The 20,178-nt window shown below is 44.5% G+C and overlaps 1 protein-coding gene across 2 annotated transcripts in view; it reads left to right on the forward strand.

Moving 5' to 3' along the window:
* Positions 1–20,178, forward strand: part of glceb (glucuronic acid epimerase b) — a 75,090-nt gene that overhangs the window by 49,763 nt on the left and 5,149 nt on the right. For both annotated transcript variants that reach the window (XM_045209983.1, XM_041859525.2), the window contains 2 exons: positions 10,107–10,358; positions 19,455–19,747. In XM_045209983.1, coding sequence (XP_045065918.1) covers positions 10,107–10,358; positions 19,455–19,747 — 545 coding nt within the window. The remainder of the gene's footprint in view (positions 1–10,106; positions 10,359–19,454; positions 19,748–20,178) is intronic.

Raw genomic sequence — 20,178 nt, forward strand, 5'->3', positions numbered from 1 at the left:
GTGTGGGGGTGCTTTGCTTGTGACACTGTCTGTGATTTATTATGAATTCAAGGCACACTTAACAAGCATGGCTACCACAGCATTCTGCAGCGATATGCCATCCCATCTGGTTTGGCCTTAGTGGGACTATCATTTGTTTTTCAACAGGACAATGACCCAAATAACACCTCCAGACTGTGTAAGGGCTATTTGACCAAGTAGTGTGATGGAGTGCTGCGTCAGATGACCTGGCCTCCACAATCCCCCGACCTCAATCCAATTGAGATGGTTTGGGATGAGTTGGACCGCAGAGTGAAGGAACAGCAGCTAACAAGTGCTCAGCATATGTGGGAACTCCTTCAAGACTGCTGGAAAAGCATTCCAGGTGAAGCTGGTTGACAGAATGCCAAGAGTGTGCAAAGCTGTCATCAAGGCAAAGGGTGGCTACTTTGAAGAATCTCAAATATAAAATACATTTTGATTTGTTTAACACTTATTTTTGGTTACTACATGATTCCATATGTGTTATTTCATAGTTTTGATGTCTTCACTATTATTCTACAATGTAGAAAATAGTAAAAATAAAGAAAAAAACCCTTGAATGAGTAGGTGTGTCCAAACTTTTTACTGGTACTGTCTATGTATTTATACTCCGGACTCCGACATTGCTTGTCCTCATATGTATATATTTCTTAATTCCATTCTTTTACTTTTAGATCTGTGTGTATTGTTGTGAATTGTTAGATATTACTGCACTGTTGGAGCTAGGAACACAAGCATTTCGCTACACCCGCAATAACATCTGCTAAATATGTGTATGTGACCAATAAAATGTGATTTTTTTGTGTGTTCTATTTGTCTGGCTTGTGTCTATCTTGTGGGTTGTTGAAGTGTGCTTCGTGTTGGTGTCTGTGTGGGTAGGAATATGTCGGCTATTACACACAACTTGAAAAGAGCACACGATCTCAGAAGCGCGCACACACATCGTCTGGCTTTGTCCTTAGTGCTCCACTCACTGAGCCGGAGTGTAACCAAGCATCTCCCTACCTCTACGTTCGTCCCTGTCCTTACTGCTCTGCCAGTCCACTTTCATTTATCTTCTCTGTTTAAACAAGACATTCTCCCCAAGGATGGCCTTGGGTTTTTCTGTTCTGCCGTGACTACTGCACAATGTAGTGAGCAGAGCTTTTCCCCCTCATCTAGCAGTACATGACTCCTCTGCATCTCCCCCCTCCCTCCCTCTCTCTTGTGCAGTCTCTCTCTCTCTCTCTCTCTCTCTCTCCTTACTGGAAGTCACAGCGATACTACCAAGTGTTGAAGGAGAACGTCTCTCCTCATTTTTCTTCCTTCAATTTCTCTCCTAGTTATTATTCTCTCTCTTTCTCTCTCTGGCCCCCTCTCTCTCGCCCTCTTTCTCTCGCCCTCTTTCTCTCGCTCTTTCTCTCACTCTTTCGCCCTATTTCTCGCTCTTTCTCTCTCTTTCTCCCTCTCCGTCTGTCCGTCTGTTTCTCTCTTTCTCTCTCTCTCTCTCCGTATCTCTCTCTCTCTCTCCTTATCTCTCTCTCTCTCTCTCTCTCTCTCTTCTTATCTCTCTCTCTCTCCTTATCTCTCTCTCTCTCTCCTTATCTCTATCTCCCTAGGGGTTAATTTCATCATATTCCACTTCCTTGACTTAGTCAAACTCTGACCTTAAGACCATATTACAGGCAGGCAACATGCTATGAGTCGTATTAGTCTACACGGTATTTATGGTAATTGCATGGTACCAGCCATGTGTTGTTGCCTAACAAGTAGTATTTGGTTCTCTATGGATGTGGTACCATTTTAGTACCCTGTAATATGAAGTAAATAGAAGGTGGATTTGACTAGGATGGAAAATCAAGATCAAGTGCCATTTGAGATTAATCAGGTGTAAACCACGGTTCTCTCTTTTGCCCTTCTACAGTGTATCTTTACCTCAACATGGCTTAATAACCACCTGGGTTTCTTAGGGAAATACCAGATCCATTTGGTAAATCAGGTGAATCCAGTGAAGTGTTTGTGTGTGTGTTATAGTTAAATATAAATCTTAATTTCTTCGGTGCTGATGTGATTTCAGCCTTAATTAACAAGACGGATCACATTTACCAACGGAATGTAAGACGTACATCACCTGCCGCTCCACCTAAATGCAATTAGCCTTTTTTTTTGTACTGCCAACGTATCATACTTGATTTGTTTGTAAAGCCAATTAAGAAGGCATTGGAACTCTAGCTTGGAGGCTTGTTAGCGTTTGAAACGACAACGAATTATGCTGGCTTTAAGAGATTGGTAACTGGGCCAGCTAGCCTTCTATAATGAGAAAATGACAACTGGGCCAGCGATCCTTCTATAATTAGAGTCCGACCTTAACTAAAGTCATTACTGATCTGCGCCTCCTGTTAAAATGATAGCCCCCAGAAATCAATAGCCCATTTCAGAACGCTCTGGCTCCAAACCGCATTGTCATCATGCTGGACCCCTCCCAATGCTAGTTGGTAAAGTGGCCTTGTATACTTGAGGAGTTCTCTAATAGATATTCATTGTCTTTTGACAGCCCCTCGTCAAGATGTGGTGTCTTACTTGCATCCTAATGCAAAAGACAGGTGGTCGTAGGGCCGGTGGAAATGCAGCAGAGATGTAGCCTGTCTGTGTACTTGGCCTGCTTTAAAGGTGGTGCACTATGCAAAAATCACTCCGCCATTTCCTGGTTGCTAAAATTTGTGACAAAACAAGCAATGTATAGTGTAGAGAATCATTGTACCATCTTAATCCGCTGTGAAATATATTTTAAATAACCAAAAATATTGTATTTTTGAGCTGTTTGAAGCTGGTGTACGAAACCGAAAGTAAAAGATGGAAAAACGAAACTTAATAATGGGAAGCATAGAAATAGCTCACATGGAACAGATCTACCGCTTCTTAGACTTGCTTTCAACGAGAACAACAGATCTATAACGCAACTTTGTGAATTTTGTCGGGGCGCCCAAACAGCAGAGAGGGGCTGTGTTGAGGGTACAGCCAGACAGAGCAGGAGGGACTGTGTTGAGGGTACAGCCAGACAGAGCAGAGGGACTGTGTTGAGGGTACAGCCAGACAGAGCAGAGGGACTGTGTTGAGGGTACAGCCAGACAGATCAGAGGGACTGTGTTGAGGGTACAGCCAGACAGAGCAGAGAGGGACTGTGTTGAGGGTACAGCCAGACAGAGCAGAGGGACTGTGTTGAGGGTACAGCCAGACAGAGCTGAGGGACTGTGTTGAGGGTACAGCCAGACAGAGCAGGAGGGACTGTGTTGAGGGTACAGCCAGACAGAGCAGAGGGACTGTGTTGAGGGTACAGCCAGACAGAGCAGAGGGACTGTGTTGAGGGTACAGCCAGACAGAGCAGAGGGACTGTGTTGAGGGTACAGCCAGACAGAGCAGAGGGGGACTGTGTTGAGGGTACAGCCAGACAGAGCAGAGGGACTGTGTTGAGGGTACAGCCAGACAGAGCAGAGGGGACTGTGTTGAGGGTACAGCCAGACAGAGCAGAGAGGGACTGTGTTGAGGGTACAGCCAGACAGAGCAGAGGGACTGTGTTGAGGGTACAGCCAGACAGAGCAGAGAGGGACTGTGTTGAGGGTACAGCCAGACAGAGCAGAGAGGGACTGTGTTGAGGGTACAGCCAGACAGAGCAGAGGGACTGTGTTGAGGGTACAGCCAGACAGAGCAGAGAGGGACTGTGTTGAGGGTACAGCCAGACAGAGCAGAGGGACTGTGTTGAGGGTACAGCCAGACAGAGCAGAGGGACTGTGTTGAGGGTACAGCCAGACAGAGCAGAGGGACTGTGTTGAGGGTACAGCCAGACAGAGCAGAGGGACTGTGTTGAGGGTACAGCCAGACAGAGCAGAGGGACTGTGTTGAGGGTACAGCCAGACGGAGCAGAGAGGACTGTGTTGAGGGTACAGCCAGACAGAGCAGAGGGGACTGTGTTGAGGGTACAGCCAGACAGAGCAGAGAGGGACTGTGTTGAGGGTACAGCCAGACAGAGCAGAGGGACTGTGTTGAGGGTACAGCCAGACAGAGCAGAGGGACTGTGTTGAGGGTACAGCCAGACAGAGCAGAGAGGGACTGTGTTGAGGGTACAGCCAGACAGAGCAGAGAGGGACTGTGTTGAGGGTACAGCCAGACAGAGCAGAGAGGGACTGTGTTGAGGGTACAGCCAGACAGAGCAGAGGGACTGTGTTGAGGGTACAGCCAGACAGAGCAGAGAGGGACTGTGTTGAGGGTACAGCCAGACAGAGCAGAGAGGGACTGTGTTGAGGGTACAGCCAGACAGAGCAGAGAGGGACTGTGTTGAGGGTACAGCCAGACAGAGCAGAGGGACTGTGTTGAGGGTACAGCCAGACAGAGCAGAGGGACTGTGTTGAGGGTACAGCCAGACAGAGCAGAGGGACTGTGTTGAGGGTACAGCCAGACAGATCAGAGGGACTGTGTTGAGGGTACAGCCAGACAGAGCAGAGGGACTGTGTTGAGGGTACAGCCAGACAGAGCAGAGGGACTGTGTTGAGGGTACAGCCAGACAGAGCAGAGGGACTGTGTTGAGGGTACAGCCAGACAGAGCAGAGAGGGACTGTGTTGAGGGTACAGCCAGACAGATCAGAGAGGGACTGTGTTGAGGGTACAGCCAGACAGATCAGAGGGACTGTGTTGAGGGTACAGCCAGACAGAGCAGAGAGGGACTGTGTTGAGGGTACAGCCAGACAGAGCAGAGAGGGACTGTGTTGAGGGTACAGCCAGACAGATCAGAGAGGGACTGTGTTGAGGGTACAGCCAGACAGAGCAGAGGGACTGTGTTGAGGGTAGCAGTTCAGGGCGCTATAATGTCATTTATCTTGAAAGTGAAGTCAAAACAACTTTTTTGAACTCTATACTCCATCATTTTGGATTTGATATTAATTGATGAATGAGGCAAAAAAGCTCCGCTTCATATTACGTATTTTAATGCATATGCCTGTGCTCTCACTTCCTACTGAAGATTGTGCAATTACGCAATTGACAAAAATTTAAAATGTGAAACCTTTAACTTCTTTTGAAGGAGAAAAATAAGCCACTGACTGGAAACAGTCGTCTCAGACACAGTCATTGGAATTTACTGACAGCAGTTTGTAAATGGAAAAAGTCAATCCCCTGCAGATGTATTAGTTGCTGCGTCACTCTAGATTAGTTGCATGGCTGAACTGCACCCTGTTATTAGGTCCAGCTGGGTGGTAAATGCTGCTACCTTTACCCAACAGTGTTCTGCACCACGGGTATGGAGGGCTACATTTCACTGGGGCGGAAAATGGGTCAGCCAGGAGTTGAGCCGAATCCATTTGTACTATTGTATAACGCTGTAGGGAGCTTACTTATTCTCACACTCCCATTTCCTATAGACGAGGAGACACACATACAAACCTCAACCGCAACTTTGCATCTTTTAAAGGGGTGAAAATAGCACTCCATTAATTAGGTCTTCACAGCCAGAGGGACCCAAGGGCTCAGCCGCAAGGTTTGGGAGCGTTTCTCCCCGATGCGCCCCGGTATCCATGGAAAAGTTATTTAGCGAAAGCCCCTTGGAGCATAATGCATTAAACATGGCCCTCCTTTCATCTCTGTCCCTACTTTAACCCTGCCGAATCACTCTGGGACCAAACTCCTAGCGTTTCACCAACCGCTGAGAGACTTGGTCAGAGTGGAGATGTCAAGTGGACTCATTTGTTTCCATTTCCTGTTCAAAAGGCAACTCTTTGACGTAGAAATTTAATTTACGAAACAGTGATTTCTTTTGACGTGATGTCATGTCCGCTTTATGCCTTGCGTTACTATATTAGAATGGAGGCATAAGGCATAATTTATGCCTTGCGTTACTATATTAGAATGGAGGCATAAGACATACTTTAGGCCTTGCGTTTCTATATTCGAATGGAGGCATAAGACATACTTTAGGCCCTGCGTTTCTATATTCGAATGGAGGCATAAGACATACTTTAGGCCCTGTGTTTCTATATTAAAATGGAGACGTAGGCATAAGGCATACTTTAGGCCCTGCGTTTCTATATTAAAATGGAGACGTAGGCATAAGGCATACTTTAGGCCCTGTGTTTCTATATTAAAATGGAGACGTAGGCATAAGGCATACTTTAGGCCTTGCGTTTCTATATTCGAATGGAGGCATAAGACATACTTTAGGCCCTGCGTTTCTATATTAAAATGGAGACGTAGGCATAAGGCATACTTTAGGCCCTGTGTTTCTATATTAAAATGGAGACGTAGGCATACGGCATACTTTAGGCCCTGTGTTTCTATATTAAAATGGAGACGTAGGCATAAGGCATACTTTAGGCCCTGTGTTTCTATATTAAAATGGAGACGTAGGCATAAGGCATACTTTAGGCCCTGTGTTTCTATATTAAAATGGAGACGTAGGCATAAGGCATACTTTAGGCCCTGTGTTTCTATATTAAAATGGAGACGTAGGCATAAGGCATACTTTAGGCCCTGTGTTTCTATATTAAAATGGCGACGTAGGCATAAGGCATACTGTTTTTGACGTATTAGACTGTATATCAGCAGTGTTGTCTGTAAGTCCATGGAGTAGCCAGCCAAATAGAAAAAGTAGCTAGCCAGGGAGTTCCGGGCTGTGGGGGCATCCCCCCCGGGGCAGAACAAGCTCTATTTCTGGTGGCCTCTGGTACATTCTATCTTAATTCCATCCAAAATACACAGCTAAGTTATTGGATACGTTAACGACTTTACCTCCCAGATTGGTGAAATGAGTTGTTGGATTGAGTAGAAAGACATGACTGAAAATGTCTGAATTCAGTGTGCTAGTTGTTTTGGATATCGTCAAGGCCAAGGATGGGCAACTTTGATGGGGGGTGGGGGCCACAAAAAAATGGAACTCATCATGAAAAGAGAAAATGTTGCTGTGGTTAAGAGCGTTGTGCCAGTAACCGAAAGGTCGCTGGTTCTAATCCCGAGCCACTAGTGAGTCGTGTGCACCCTATTGCTCCTGTAAGTCGCTCTGGATAAGAGCGTCTGCTAAATGACCAATTTATTATTATTATTTTAAAGCAAATTTTGCAGCAATTCTACACATCTTGTCATGGGGTGACGATTTTGCAATTTTATAACTCATTTCATACAATTCTACTAATTTTAGCTGACATGGGCTAATCGAGTGACTGCTGATGCTCAACCAAATTTCCATATTTCCCTTGTATTCTATTATTCAGTAAGTTTCTTGTGTGAAATTGGTCCGTGGGCCTAGAAAAGGGGTGCGGCCTGCTGGAATGTTTTTAACATTAAACCTGTCTTCTCTTTTAGATTAAAGTCATATTAACAGTTTACTGCAACATATGAATTGCCACAATGTTTGCTTTTCAAATTATTTATTTTATTGGCTCTGCTGCTTTGGACATTTAGGGTAAAGAAACCAATATAATTTAGTAATTTGGGAGGACTAGCCCTTTAACGCGCATGTCAAACTCATTCCACGGAGGGTCTTAGTTATAAGGAAAAACCAAAAACCTGCAGACACTAGGCCCTCCATGGAACGAATTTGACACCCCTGCTTTAACAGTTTGGCCTGTCAATCAATCGCTGTGGGTGGGATTGTCAGGGGAGGGGTCAGGATGTTTGAGTCACAGAGTTCGTAGGGTTTCAGACCTGTCAATCAATCACTGTGGGTGGGACTTTGAGTGAAGGCGGTAGATTTAGTAATCTTGTCAGAAAAACTGGTGTAGTCTACTCTTTCAATTTAGTTTATTGTGGCAAAAACCTAAGAAAAAATGTTATGTCAAATAAACATGGATTCCCTGTTGAGAAACAATATAGAATTGCAGGAAAATGTTTATCGAGTCTGTTATCTGCTATTTAGCCGTTGGCCGGCGCTTATGGAAAACGAATCAGTTGACGGAGGTGCTGCTGAAGTTGAATATAATTAATCTTTAGGATTAACTTCTAGCAGGGTGTCTTCATGACTGGAAAGAGAAGCGTCTCTCCTCAACCCGTAGATGTTTTCTTACTCCCGTTGTAGGCTCTCTCGTGTTCTCACTGTCTCTCCCCTCCCCCACACACACAACGTCCAGTGATGTACATGAGGCTCTTCATCCAGAGGAGTGTGTGTGTGGAGGGGACTAAAGACTCTGAATAGAATCTAGGTCAGACACTGTCGCCAAACTAAGACTTCATTTAACTCCTGGAGCGTGTAGCAGGAGTAGCAATCCCCTGCCGCGGTGCTTACATCTGCAGTCCTGGTGGCACGCGGCCCTAGTGTAAATGAAGTTTTAAGTGAGAATGGCTGGCAACATCTTTAAAGTGAACATAGCCCAGGAAGATCTAAGCAATAGTCAAACCATTATAAGCCATTTTTCACACACATTTTTTGGAGAGAATGAGTCATCATGCGGCAGGTGTCCTTTCTACTTCAGACAAGTCTCTTTTTTTTTTTACCCAGCAGCACCTAAGAAATAATGGATGTGCACGCTGAGCGTCGGTGTGAGATAGAAGGATAGATAGATGGGGACCTGGCAACTGACAGGGTGTTGTAAGGAGAACTGAAGGCAGACTAATGAATACTGAACACTATGCTCCCAAATTTAGAAAACGTCACAACCTCAACTATTCCATTATTGATAGTCCTAAGCCCTGCCGTCTTTTTGTCTGGTCTTGCCGGTTAATACTCAGTCTTCCTCTCCTCATCTCCTCTCCTTTCATCTGCTCTGAACTGAGGATAGCTGAAAGCAATATGGTGGATCCCTACCAGGATGTTACCTGCACCAGTCCAGCTCTTTTTTTCACATTGGAAACAGATGAAGGAAAGGAGATATGAGGAGAGGAGGAAGCTTCTTCAAACTATTCAGACACACCCATTGGTCCAGTGTTGTCTTGTTGCAGGAGAAAAACCATGGCAAACTGATTCACACCCCCTCACTGCTTCTAATGCAGAGTAATCACCCCCACCACCTCCAAAAACCCTATGGGCTAGCCTAACGCTAGCCGCTAATGTGATTGTCATGGCTAGTGGGTTCTGCTGTCTCTGTCATGAGCTCTTTAGGTAAACGATCTATTCATCAGGAAGACGCCCGCCAGGGAGCCCAGGCTATTTCTGGTGGGACAGGGAGGCTAGTCTCCGGGTGCCTGACGTTGGAAATAGATTTGCTTGAATTTCACATCACAGCTTTTGTCGGTCTGCCTGTCTGCCCACTTACTGTGACCATTTTCCTTTCTCTCTGTGTGCTTGCCTATTTCTCCATCTTTGTTTCTAAAATAGGCCATGTCTCGCTGGCACTTTGTCTCGCTTCACTTTGTCTCCGCCACCCCCTCCCTCGCTCTTTACATCGGTCTACCTCTGTCTCTCTCTCCTCCCAACCCTCTCCCTCTCCAGTCCCGTCTCCTCTCCTCCCATCTCCCCTCTCCCCTCTCCTCCCCTCTCCCTCTCCAGTCTCCTTTCCTCTCCTCCCCTCTCCCCTCTCCAGTCTCCTTTCCTCTCCTCTCCAGTCTCCCTCTCCTCCCCTCTCCCCTCTCCAGTCTCCTCTCCTCCCTCTCCAGTCTCCTTTCCTCTCCTCTCCAGTCTCCTCTCCTCCCCTCTCCCCTCTCCAGTCTCCTCTCCTCCCCTCTCCAGTCTCCTCTCCTCTCCTCTCCAGTCTCGTCTCCTCTCCTCCCCTCTCCAGTCTCCTCTTCTCCCCGTCTCGTCTCTCCTCCCCTGTCTCGTCTCCTTCCCTGTCTCTCCTCCCCTGTCTCGTTCTCGCCTCTCTCTCTCTCTCTCTGTCGGTCTCTTTCTCTCCCTCTCTTTCTCTGCCCCTGGCCCCTCTTCCCTCTCCTCTCACTGTTTCTAATTTAAAGGTGAAAAGAGTTTGAAATACCAACAGTAACTCATTGCAACTGAAATCAAATGATAACTCAGTGTATCATGAATGAAGTATCTCTGAAAACAAGACAGTAATTATTCAGTGGCGTCGCTGTGTACTGCTGCTCAAGCATGAACTTTACAAACAGGTGCCTCAACTGACCATGTTTTCATGTGTAATCACTCTTGTTTCATTATGGAAAGTAATCTCTCGCTCTCTTCTTCCCCCCTCCCCCAGGCGTGCCGCTCTCCACCCAGTGGGGTCCCCAGGGCTACTTCTATGCCATCCAGATCGCCCAGTACGGCCTGAGCCACTACAGCAAGAACCTGACGGAGCGGCCACCCCATGTGGAGCTGTACGACACGGCCGAGGAGAAGGACAACCGTGCTGGCTCCCCCAGCGGGCCCTGGACGGTCCCCAAGGGCTGCAGCCTCACACGGCTCCACGACAAGGGCCGTGCCACATCCGTGCGCCAGTTCAGTGCCCCAGGTAGGATGGCAGCAGCACATGCATGACTGTAGTACGTGGAGGTAGATGGAAATAGAATCACACAAGAATATCATTCAATTTCTATGGTGGATGAGAATGAGGTTAGAATGTTCTGTTCTATTCAGATCTCTGTAGATCTTTCTTGTACTAATGATCAAGGTCTATGATTTCTCTCTCTCTCTCTCTCTCACTCACTCACTCTCTCTGAACTTTATCATCTGTCTGGCCATTTTCTCTCTACTCGGATCTCTTGCTCCATCTTTTTTTGAAAGCTTCTTCTCTCTACTCTTTCTCTCGTCTTTCTTTGTCCTCATAGGATTACTCAGGTTAACGTTTTTCATCATGACTCTTGTTCTTGAGGCAGCTCTGCGCAGCCACGAAGTCATAACGTTTGAACCTTAACTACACTGCTAACCCAATGCTTAACCCTAGCCTTAAATTAAGACCAAAAGGTTTTTACAATATAGCCAATTTTGACTTTTCAGCTGGCCTATCTAAGGGGAAATCGCTCAGTTCTGCCTGACAATAAACGTCAACCTGCTTGAATGACATCCCACAATCCCTCTCTCCAAAACCCATTTCAACTGTCTTCTTTCTTTCTTCTCCTCTCTCCTGTCTATTCCTTAACAATCTCCTCTCTCTCTTCCTTAACAATCTCCTCTCTCTCTTCCTTAACAATCTCCTCTCTCTCTCTTAACAATCTCCTCTCTCTCTTCCTTAACAATCTCCTCTCTCTCTCTCTCTCTCCTGTCTATTCCTTAACAATCTCCTCTCTCTCTCTCTCCTGTCTATTCCTTAACAATCTCAGCTCGCTTGCTCTCTCACTATCCCGCTCTCTCTCGCACTCTCGCTCGCTCTCTGTGTATCTCCTCATCTGGGTCTGAGCCCTGGCTCTGAACGCCCCCCCTTGAGTCTCTGACAAGCGGCTCAATGAGTTTCATTTGATTAGAAGCCTGTGGCCTACACATCCCATACAGGTCAGATTGTGGCCACTACTGTACGTCTCAGAGTCGTCAATGGCAGAGAGGCGCCTGGATTCTGGGCACCGATGCCCATTCTGTTGTTGATCATCCTGTAATGCAGTTGTTCCCCCTGCAGCAGATCGAACCCCATGTAACATTAGCAGGGCCATTCTATAAGGAGACAGTGGAGCAATGGTTGTCACCAGCTAAGCCCCATATGGCTAGAGCTGTGGTCTATGAGTGTGTGCGTGCTTGTGTGCTTCGTTAGGCTAAGTGTGTGTGTGTGTGTGCCACGATACCCGAATTTTGACTTTGATACCAGGTTTAGTATCACAATACTCGATACCATCACGAAACTCGTTACCGAAACGATACCACGGCAAAAAACAGAAGGTATATTAGCCAAAGTCCCGGAATGGCACCTGATCCAGACAGATAAACTCAGCTACTGTTCTGTTTCGATCGTTGGGCGTCTTTTTGAGTTCAATATCATTACATTTGAAATGTTTCACATCAGAATGTTTCAGAGACAGTCATGTATGCATTAATGAATCAGTTATACGATCAGTTTGGCTTTGTTTATACCGACTTAACTACACTACCGGTCAAAAGTTTTAGAACACCTACTCATTCAAGGCCTTTTCTCTTATTTTTACTATTTTCTACGTCGTAGAATATTAGTGATGACATCAAAACTATGAAATAACACATATGGAATCATGTAGTAACCGAAAAAGTAATTAATCCACTATATCGATCTCCCTCACATCTCTCTCTCAGCTAACTGGTTGAGAGAATGCCAAGAGTGTGCAAAGCTGTCATCAAGGCAAAGGGTGGCTATTTGAAGAATCTCAAATATAACATTTATTTTGATTCGTTACTACATGATTCCATAAGTGTTATTTCATAGTTTTGATGTCTTCACTATTATTCTACAATGTAGAAAATAGTAAAAATAAAGAAAAACCCTTGAATGAGTAGGTGTTCTAAAACTTTTGACCGGTAGTGTACATAACAACATAATGGTAATTTTTTAAAAGATGGTACATTTGTATTGATAAGCTGGGTAAATCAAGATGTAGCCTAGGCTGTGAATGTATATTCAATTGGAGTGTGTACATGCATTGAGTTATTGAGCTTGTGTTGGCTGATATCATCTGTAGCCCCATGAAAATCTGTTTCCCTTCCATGTGGCACGTAATTTTTTTGTACTGATCCACATTTGCATAGAAGTAGCTTATTTAATAAAATCGCCACTGTCTCTTTAACTAGTATATATTTTTTTAATGACGTCATTCACGAGCCAAGATGGGTTCGGCCTGTCGGAGCCCTCAGTTCTCTGAGGCAATAAATCTTTGGCTGAGAGAGAGATGTGATGGAGACCGATCAAGTTAATTAATTCAGCTTTTTGGTGGAAAGTTAGCCTACAAAGTTGGAAGCTACCGGTGTCTTCTTGCATTGTAAAGTATTTTAGCCTTTATGGACATTATTTTGCGAACAGTAATTGTAACAGTTTCAACATTTCTACATGCCGTGTCGCATTATTCAAGTGTGTTAACTTCTGTGCAGCATGAGTGAGTAGCTAATATGATGCAGCCCAGACTACCAGTGCAGGCCAGCAGTGAGTATGGGGAGCAGGCACACGGTGCGCTCCGTCGGTGACTTTGGCTGCGCTGATAGACTTGATCCGTGAGACACATTTGACAGAAGTATCGAAAGTAACAAAAAAATATATAGTACCGAACCGTTTTGTTCTAGTATCGAAAAAGTACAGAAGTTGTGGTATATTCATGTGCGTTCAGAAAGTTTTCACACCCCTTGACTTTTTTCACATTTTGTTGTATTACAGAGTGGGATTAAAATTGATTTAATTGTCATTTTTTTTGGTCAACGATCTACACAAAAGACTCTGTTAAAGTGGGGGGGAAAAAGTTAACATTTTGTTTTTATTTATGGAAAATAAATATTGAAAATAAAACACTATCTTGATTTACATAAGTAAGACTTAATACATGTTAGAATCACCTTTGGCAGTGATTACAACTGTGAGTTATTCTGGGTAAGACTAAGAGCTTTGCTTTGTTCAATATTTGCCTATTATTCTTTTTTTTTTAATCTTCAAGCTCTGTCAAGTTGGTTGTTGATCATTGCTAGACAGAGATTTTCAGGTCTTGCCATAGATTTTCAAGCCGATTTAAGTCAAAACTTTAACTAGGCCACTCCGGAACATTCAATGTCATCTTGGTAAGCAACTTCAATGTATTTGGCCTTGTGTTTTAGGTAATTGTCCTGATGAAAGGTGAATTTGTCTCCCAGTGTCTGTTGGAAAGCAGACTGAACCCAGTTTTAATCTAGGATTTTTCCTGTACTTAGCGCTATTCTGTTTATTTTTATCCAAAAAAACTCCCTAGTCCTTGCCGATGACAAGCATGATGCAGCCACCACCATGCTTGAAAATATGAAGTGGTACTCAGTGATGTGTTTTTGGATTTGCCCCAAACATAACGCTTTGTGTTCAGGACTTCTTTGCAATGTTTTGGAATATTTTTATTCTGTATGGGCTTCCTTTTCATTCTGTCATTTATGTTCGTACTGTGGAGTAACGACAATGTTGTTGATTCATCCTCCGTTATCTCCTTTCACAGCCACTAAAAAAATAAATCTATCACCATTAGCTGTGAATTTAGTGGCTGTGAAAGGAGTACTCCACAGTACGAACATAAATTACAGAATGAAAAGGAAATCCCTGAGCGGTTTCCTTCCTCTCGGGCATGTCACGAATTCCGCCGAGGCTGCTCCTCCTCCTTGTTCGGGCAGGCTTCGGCGTTCTTCGTCCCCGGAGTACTAGCTGCCACCGTTTGATGTTATCTATGTTTGTTTGGTTTTGTCTGATTAGTGCACCTGTTCTATATCACGTATTGATTATGTCACCTATAAGTTTCCTTTGGTTTTGTTTGTAGTTGTGTGTCCTTGTCCTTGTCTGTTGGTGTAGGTTATTTGTTTCTTATTGTTTAGTGCTGTTCGCACTTTACGCACTGTTTTACGTATTCGCTCGCCTCCTGTTTATGAGGCCCGTTGGTTTTGTATTTTGCTCCTGTGACTATTAAAGTCGGATCGACTAAGCTTCTGTGTCCTGCGCCTGACTCCAACACCGCATCCACATCAGCCTTTTGACAGGGCAACTGTGTTAGGAAGGACGCCTGTATCTTTGTAGTGACTGAGTGAATTGATACACCATCCAAAGTGTAATTAATAACTGCAACATGTTGAAAGGGATATTCAATGTCTACTTTTTTTATTAACCCTCTACCATTAGGTGCCCTTCTTTGCGGACCATTGGAAAACCTCCCTGGTCTTTGTGGTTGAATCTGTGCTGGAAATTCACTGCTCGACTGAGGGGACCTTACAGATAATTGTATGTGTTGGGTACAGAGATGGGGTAGTCATTTAAAAATAATGTTAAACACTATTATTGCACATATTGTGACTTGTTAGGCACATTTTTACTCCTGAACTTATTTAGGCTTGCCATAACAAAGGAGTAGAATACTTATTGACTAATTTCAGCTTTTCATTTTTTATAAATGTTTCAAACATTTCTAAAAACATAATTCCTCTTTGACGTTATGGGGTGCTGTGTGTTGATCTGTGACACAACAATCTCGATTGAATCCATTTTAAATTCAGGCTGTAACACAACATAATGTGGAAAAAGGTCAAGGGGTGTGAATACTTTCTGAAGGCACTGTATCTATTAGTGCACCTGTGCCTCAGACAACCTAGCAAAGTCTCTCTCTCAAGCCCAGTGATAAGCAGCAGCAGCATCATCATCAGAGAGGAGATGGGATCTCGTCTGTATTCCCGGACCATCACTTATTGATGGCAGAGTAATCACAGGGCCACAGTACAAATCCACTTACTCTCTGGGTTGCCTTAAGTAATGGATTTATGAGTGCATTAAAGAGCTGTAGAAACCTGGGGCCCTGCCTGCCAGCCTGACTGTCTCTCTGTCTCTGTCTCTCTCTCTGTCGGTCTCTCGCTCTCTCTGTCTGTGTCTCTGTCTCTCTGTCTGTGTCTCTGTCTCTCTCTCTCTGTCTCTCTCGCTCTCTCTCTCTGTCTCTCTCGCTCTCTCTGTGTCTCTCTCTCTCTCTCTCGGTTTCTTGCTCTCTCTCTCTCTCTCTCTCTCTCTCTCGCTCTCTCTCGCTCTCTCTGTCTGTGTCTCTCTCTCTCTCTCGGTCTGTCTCTCTCGTGTCTCTGTCTCTCTCGTGTCTCTGTCTCTCTCGGTCTGTCTGTCTCTCTCTCTGTCTGTGTCTTTCTCTCTCTCTCTCTTACTCTTTTTCTCTCTAACTGACTGACTAGCTGGCTGACTGACTGACTGACTAACTAACTGACTAACTAACCGACTGACCGACTAACTAACTAACTGACTAACTGACTAACTAACTGACTACCTAACTGACTACCTAACTGACTAACTGACTGGCTGGCTGGCTGACTGACTGACTGACTGACTAACCGACTGACTAACTGACTAACTAACTAACTGACTAACTAACCGACTGACTGACTGACTAACTAACGGACTAACTAACCGACTAACTGACTGACTGACTGACTGACTAACTAACTAACTGGCTGGCTGACTGACTAACTGGCTGACTGGATGGCTGACTAACTAACTGACTGGCTGACTGACTGACTGACTGACTAACTAACTAACCAACTGACTGACTAACTAACCGACTGACTAACTAACCGACTAACTGACTGACTGACTAACTAACCGACTGACTGACTAACTAACCGACTGACTGACTAACTAACCGACTGACTAACTAACTGACTAACTAACCGACTGACTGACTAACTAACCGACTAACTTACTAACTAACCGACTAACTGACTAACTGACTAACTAACCGACTGACTGACTAACTAACTGACTAACTAACCGACTAACTAACCGACTGACTGACTGACTGACTGACTGACTAACTAACTAACTAACTAACTAGCTAACTGACTAACTAACTGGGGGATTCTTAAAGCCATCCCTCCGCCCCTCCTTTTATCTCTATTTCTCGTGTCCCTCTCTCTTTCAAAAACGTTAACAGCGTCTCCTCCGCTGAGTGTTTTCAGAGTGCTGTGGGGTGCAGACTTAGTAGGAGGGAGGGAGGGAGCCTTAGCCACTGACAAGGGGTCTTAACAGTTTTGGAGAAGTTCAGAAGATGAACTCTATTTGGAAGAAAGTGTGTATGTATGTGTGTGTGTATGTACATATATATATATACATACACATATACACACACACACACACAGTACCAGTCAAAAGTTTGGACACACCTACTTACTCACTCCAGGGTTTTTCTTTATTTTTACTATTTTCTATATTGTAGAATAATAGTGAAGACATCAAAACTATGAAATAACACATATGGAATCAAAAAAGTGTTAAACAAATCAAAATATATTTTATATTTGAGATTCTTTAAATAGCCACCCTTTGCGTTGATGACAGCTTTGCACACTCTTGGCATTCTCTCAACCAGCTTCACCTGGAATGCTTTTCCAACAGTCCTGAAGTAGTTCCCACATATGCTGAGCACTTGTTGGTTGCTTTTCCTTCACTCAGCAGTCCAACTCATCCCAAACCATCTGTCGGGGGATTGTGGAGGCCAGGTCATCTGATGCAGCACTCCATCACTCTCCTTCTTGGTAAAATAGCCCTTACACAGCCTGGAGGTGTGTTGGGTCATTGTCCTGTTGAAAAACAAATGATAGTCCCACTAAGCCCAAACCAGATGGGAAGGCGTGTCGCTGCAGAATGCTGTGGTAGCCATGCTGGTTAAGTGTGCCTTGAATTCTAAATAAATCACAGTGTCACCAGCAAAGCACCCCCACACCATAAAACCTCCACCTCCATGCTTTACGGTGGGAAATACACATGCTGAGATCATCCGTTCACCTACTCTGCGTCTCACAAAGACACGGCGGTTGGAGCCAAAAATCTCAAATTTGGACTCCAGACCAAAGGACACATTTCCACCGGTCTAATGTCCATTGCTCGTGTTTCTTGGCCCAAGCAAGTATCTTCTTCTTATTGGTGTCCTTTAGTAGTGGTTTCTTTGCAGCAATTCGACCAAGAAGGCCTGATTCACACAGTCCCCTCTTACCAGTTAATGTTGATGTGTCTGTGACTTAAACTCTGTGAAGCATTTATTTGGGCTGCAATTTCTGAGGCTGGTAACTGTAATGAACTTATCCTCTGCATCTGCAGCAGCGGTAACTCTGGGTCTTGCATTCCTGTTGCGGTCCTCATGAGAGCCAGTTTCATCATAGCGCTTGATGGTTTTTGCGACTGCACTTGAAGAAACTTTCAAAGTTCTTAATGTTCTGTATTGACTGACCATCATGTCTTAAAGTAATGATGGACTGTCGTTTCTCTTTGCTTATTTGAGCTGTTCTTGCCATAATATGGACTTGGTCTTTTACCAAATAGGGCTATCTTCTGTATACCCCCCCTACCTTGTCACAACACAACTGATTGGCTCAAACGCATGAAGAAGGAATGAAATTCCACAAATTAACTTTTAAGGAGGCACACCTGTTAATTGAAATGCATTCCAGGTGGTTACCTCATGAAGCTGGTTGAGAGAATACCAAGAGTGTGCAAAGCTGTCATCAAGGCAAAGGGTGGCTATTTGAAGAATCTCAAATATAAAATATATTTTTGATTTATTTACCACTTTTTTGGTTACTACATAATTCCATATGTGTTATTTCATAGTTTTGATGTCTTCACTATTATTCTAAAATGTAAAAATGTTTACAAATAAAGAAAACCCCTTGATTGAGTAGGTGTGTCCAAACCTTTGACTGGTGTACTGTATGTGTTAGGGATTCAACATATCCTAGTAGTATTGTCAAACTGTGTGTGCTGCTGCCCAAGGAAGTGTTGCAATTCTAGATGCGGAAGGAATCCGATGCGGACGTAATCCAGACAATAAAACGTAATTCAACAATATTCAATAATGTATTGAACTTAGTAGGGAATCAACTATATGTATAAAACATGTATTAATTTTCCCAAGTTTATCATGACATGAACAGAATGCATCAGTGATTCGTATTTCCTGCTACTTTCTGAAGAGGCAACAATAATTCCCCGTCTATGTATGTGAGGTGATCGCAGCTACCGCTACGTGTAGACATTAGCGATGATGCTAATTAAAAATCTTCCGGTAGATGGAAAAGCTTTCCCAAAAACCTTCTAAATTAAATGTTAACTACAAATAACAGATGCTTACCTGGCAGAATATCATGATTATTTGCATCAATCCAGTGGATATTTGTTTTGCAAACTCTACCCACATGTGCGACAATGCAAATGTGTGCTACGAAAACATAGCTAAACAGCAACAGCCTCTTGCTAGGTGCACACTGGAATTAAAGGGTAACTACACCCTAAATGTTTAATTTTTATTCAGACCTCAAAAGTGGTCTCCTGATGTAGGTTAAGTATTGTTGTAGATCATCCAATTTAGTTTTTCTATTTTTAAAAAGTGTGATTTTGAGAGCGAAAAACCTGAAAAAAATAAAAGGATTTTATAGGGGCCTAATTAGGATTTGGGCCGAGCAGCACCTTGGTCTATTCTCCTCCTCTCTCTTCCCCTCTCTCTCTACTACCCCTCTCTCACCCCCCCCTCTCCCTCTAGTCCCTCTCTTTCTCACCCCCCCTCTCCCTCTCTGTCTCACACGCATACTAACCAGGATCCCATAGGGGGGACTTTCTCTCAGAACCCATGCTTCTGAGGGAGAGAGGGTGAGAGAGACTTATCAAAGTCCTATTACAATGCAAGGCTACAGAAAGACACAGTAGCGCTTTATGATGTTGCACGGTTAAGACAAACTGTCTTGGGTGGGATGGGCCTTTTTTGAAATACAGCAATTTGTTACAAAAAAAATCCAACTTCAAAATCCCCCTCACCCAGTTCTTAACCATGAGAACAAACAACCCATATACACACATTGTCATTAGTTCAGAGAACGTTGGACCCTAGTGACTACCAGCACTGTGTGAAGAACTGCGAAATCACTAAACCCACCATGTTGTTTCTCCCTCCCGTCACTACAGAGAACTCTGAAGGTGTCTCCCTCCCCCTGGGCAACTCCAAGGACTTTATAATCTCCTTCGACCTCAAGTTCACCTCCAACGGAAGCGTGTCTGTGGTGCTGGAGACCACGGAGAAGGGTGCGCCCTTCATCATCCACTATGTCACCTCCGCTCAGCTCATCGCCTTCAGCGGCCGCGACATCACCTATGGCATCGGGCCGCGTGCCGCCTGGTCCACAGTCACCCGGGACCTGCTGACCGACCTGAGGAAGGGCTTGGGCCTGTCCAACACCAAGGCCGTCAAGGCCACCAAGGTTAACGCCTTCAGTCTTAATTGTGTAGAGCAGGGCTCTCCAACCCTGTTGTAGGTTTTCACTCCAACCCAAGTTGATTAAGTTTATCAACCAGCTAATTATTAGAATCAGGTGCAGTAGATTAGGGTTGTAGTGAAAACCTACAGGAGGGTAGCTCTCCAGGAACAGGGTTGTAGTGAAAACAAACAGTACGGTAGCTCTCCAGGAACAGGGTTGTAGTGAAAACAAACAGTACTGGTGCTCTCCAGGAACAGGGTTGTAGTGAAAACAAACCGTACGGTAGCTCTCCAGGAACAGGGTTGTAGTGAAAACAAACAGTACGGTAGCTCTCCAGGAACAGGGTTGTAGTGAAAACATACAGTACGGTAGCTCTCCAGGAACAGGGTTGTAGTGAAAACCTACAGGAGGGTAGCTCTCCAGGAACAGGGTTG

This window comes from Coregonus clupeaformis, chromosome 32 (genome assembly GCF_020615455.1).
Source record: "Coregonus clupeaformis isolate EN_2021a chromosome 32, ASM2061545v1, whole genome shotgun sequence".
In the NCBI taxonomy this organism is placed as follows: Eukaryota; Metazoa; Chordata; class Actinopteri; order Salmoniformes; family Salmonidae; genus Coregonus; species Coregonus clupeaformis.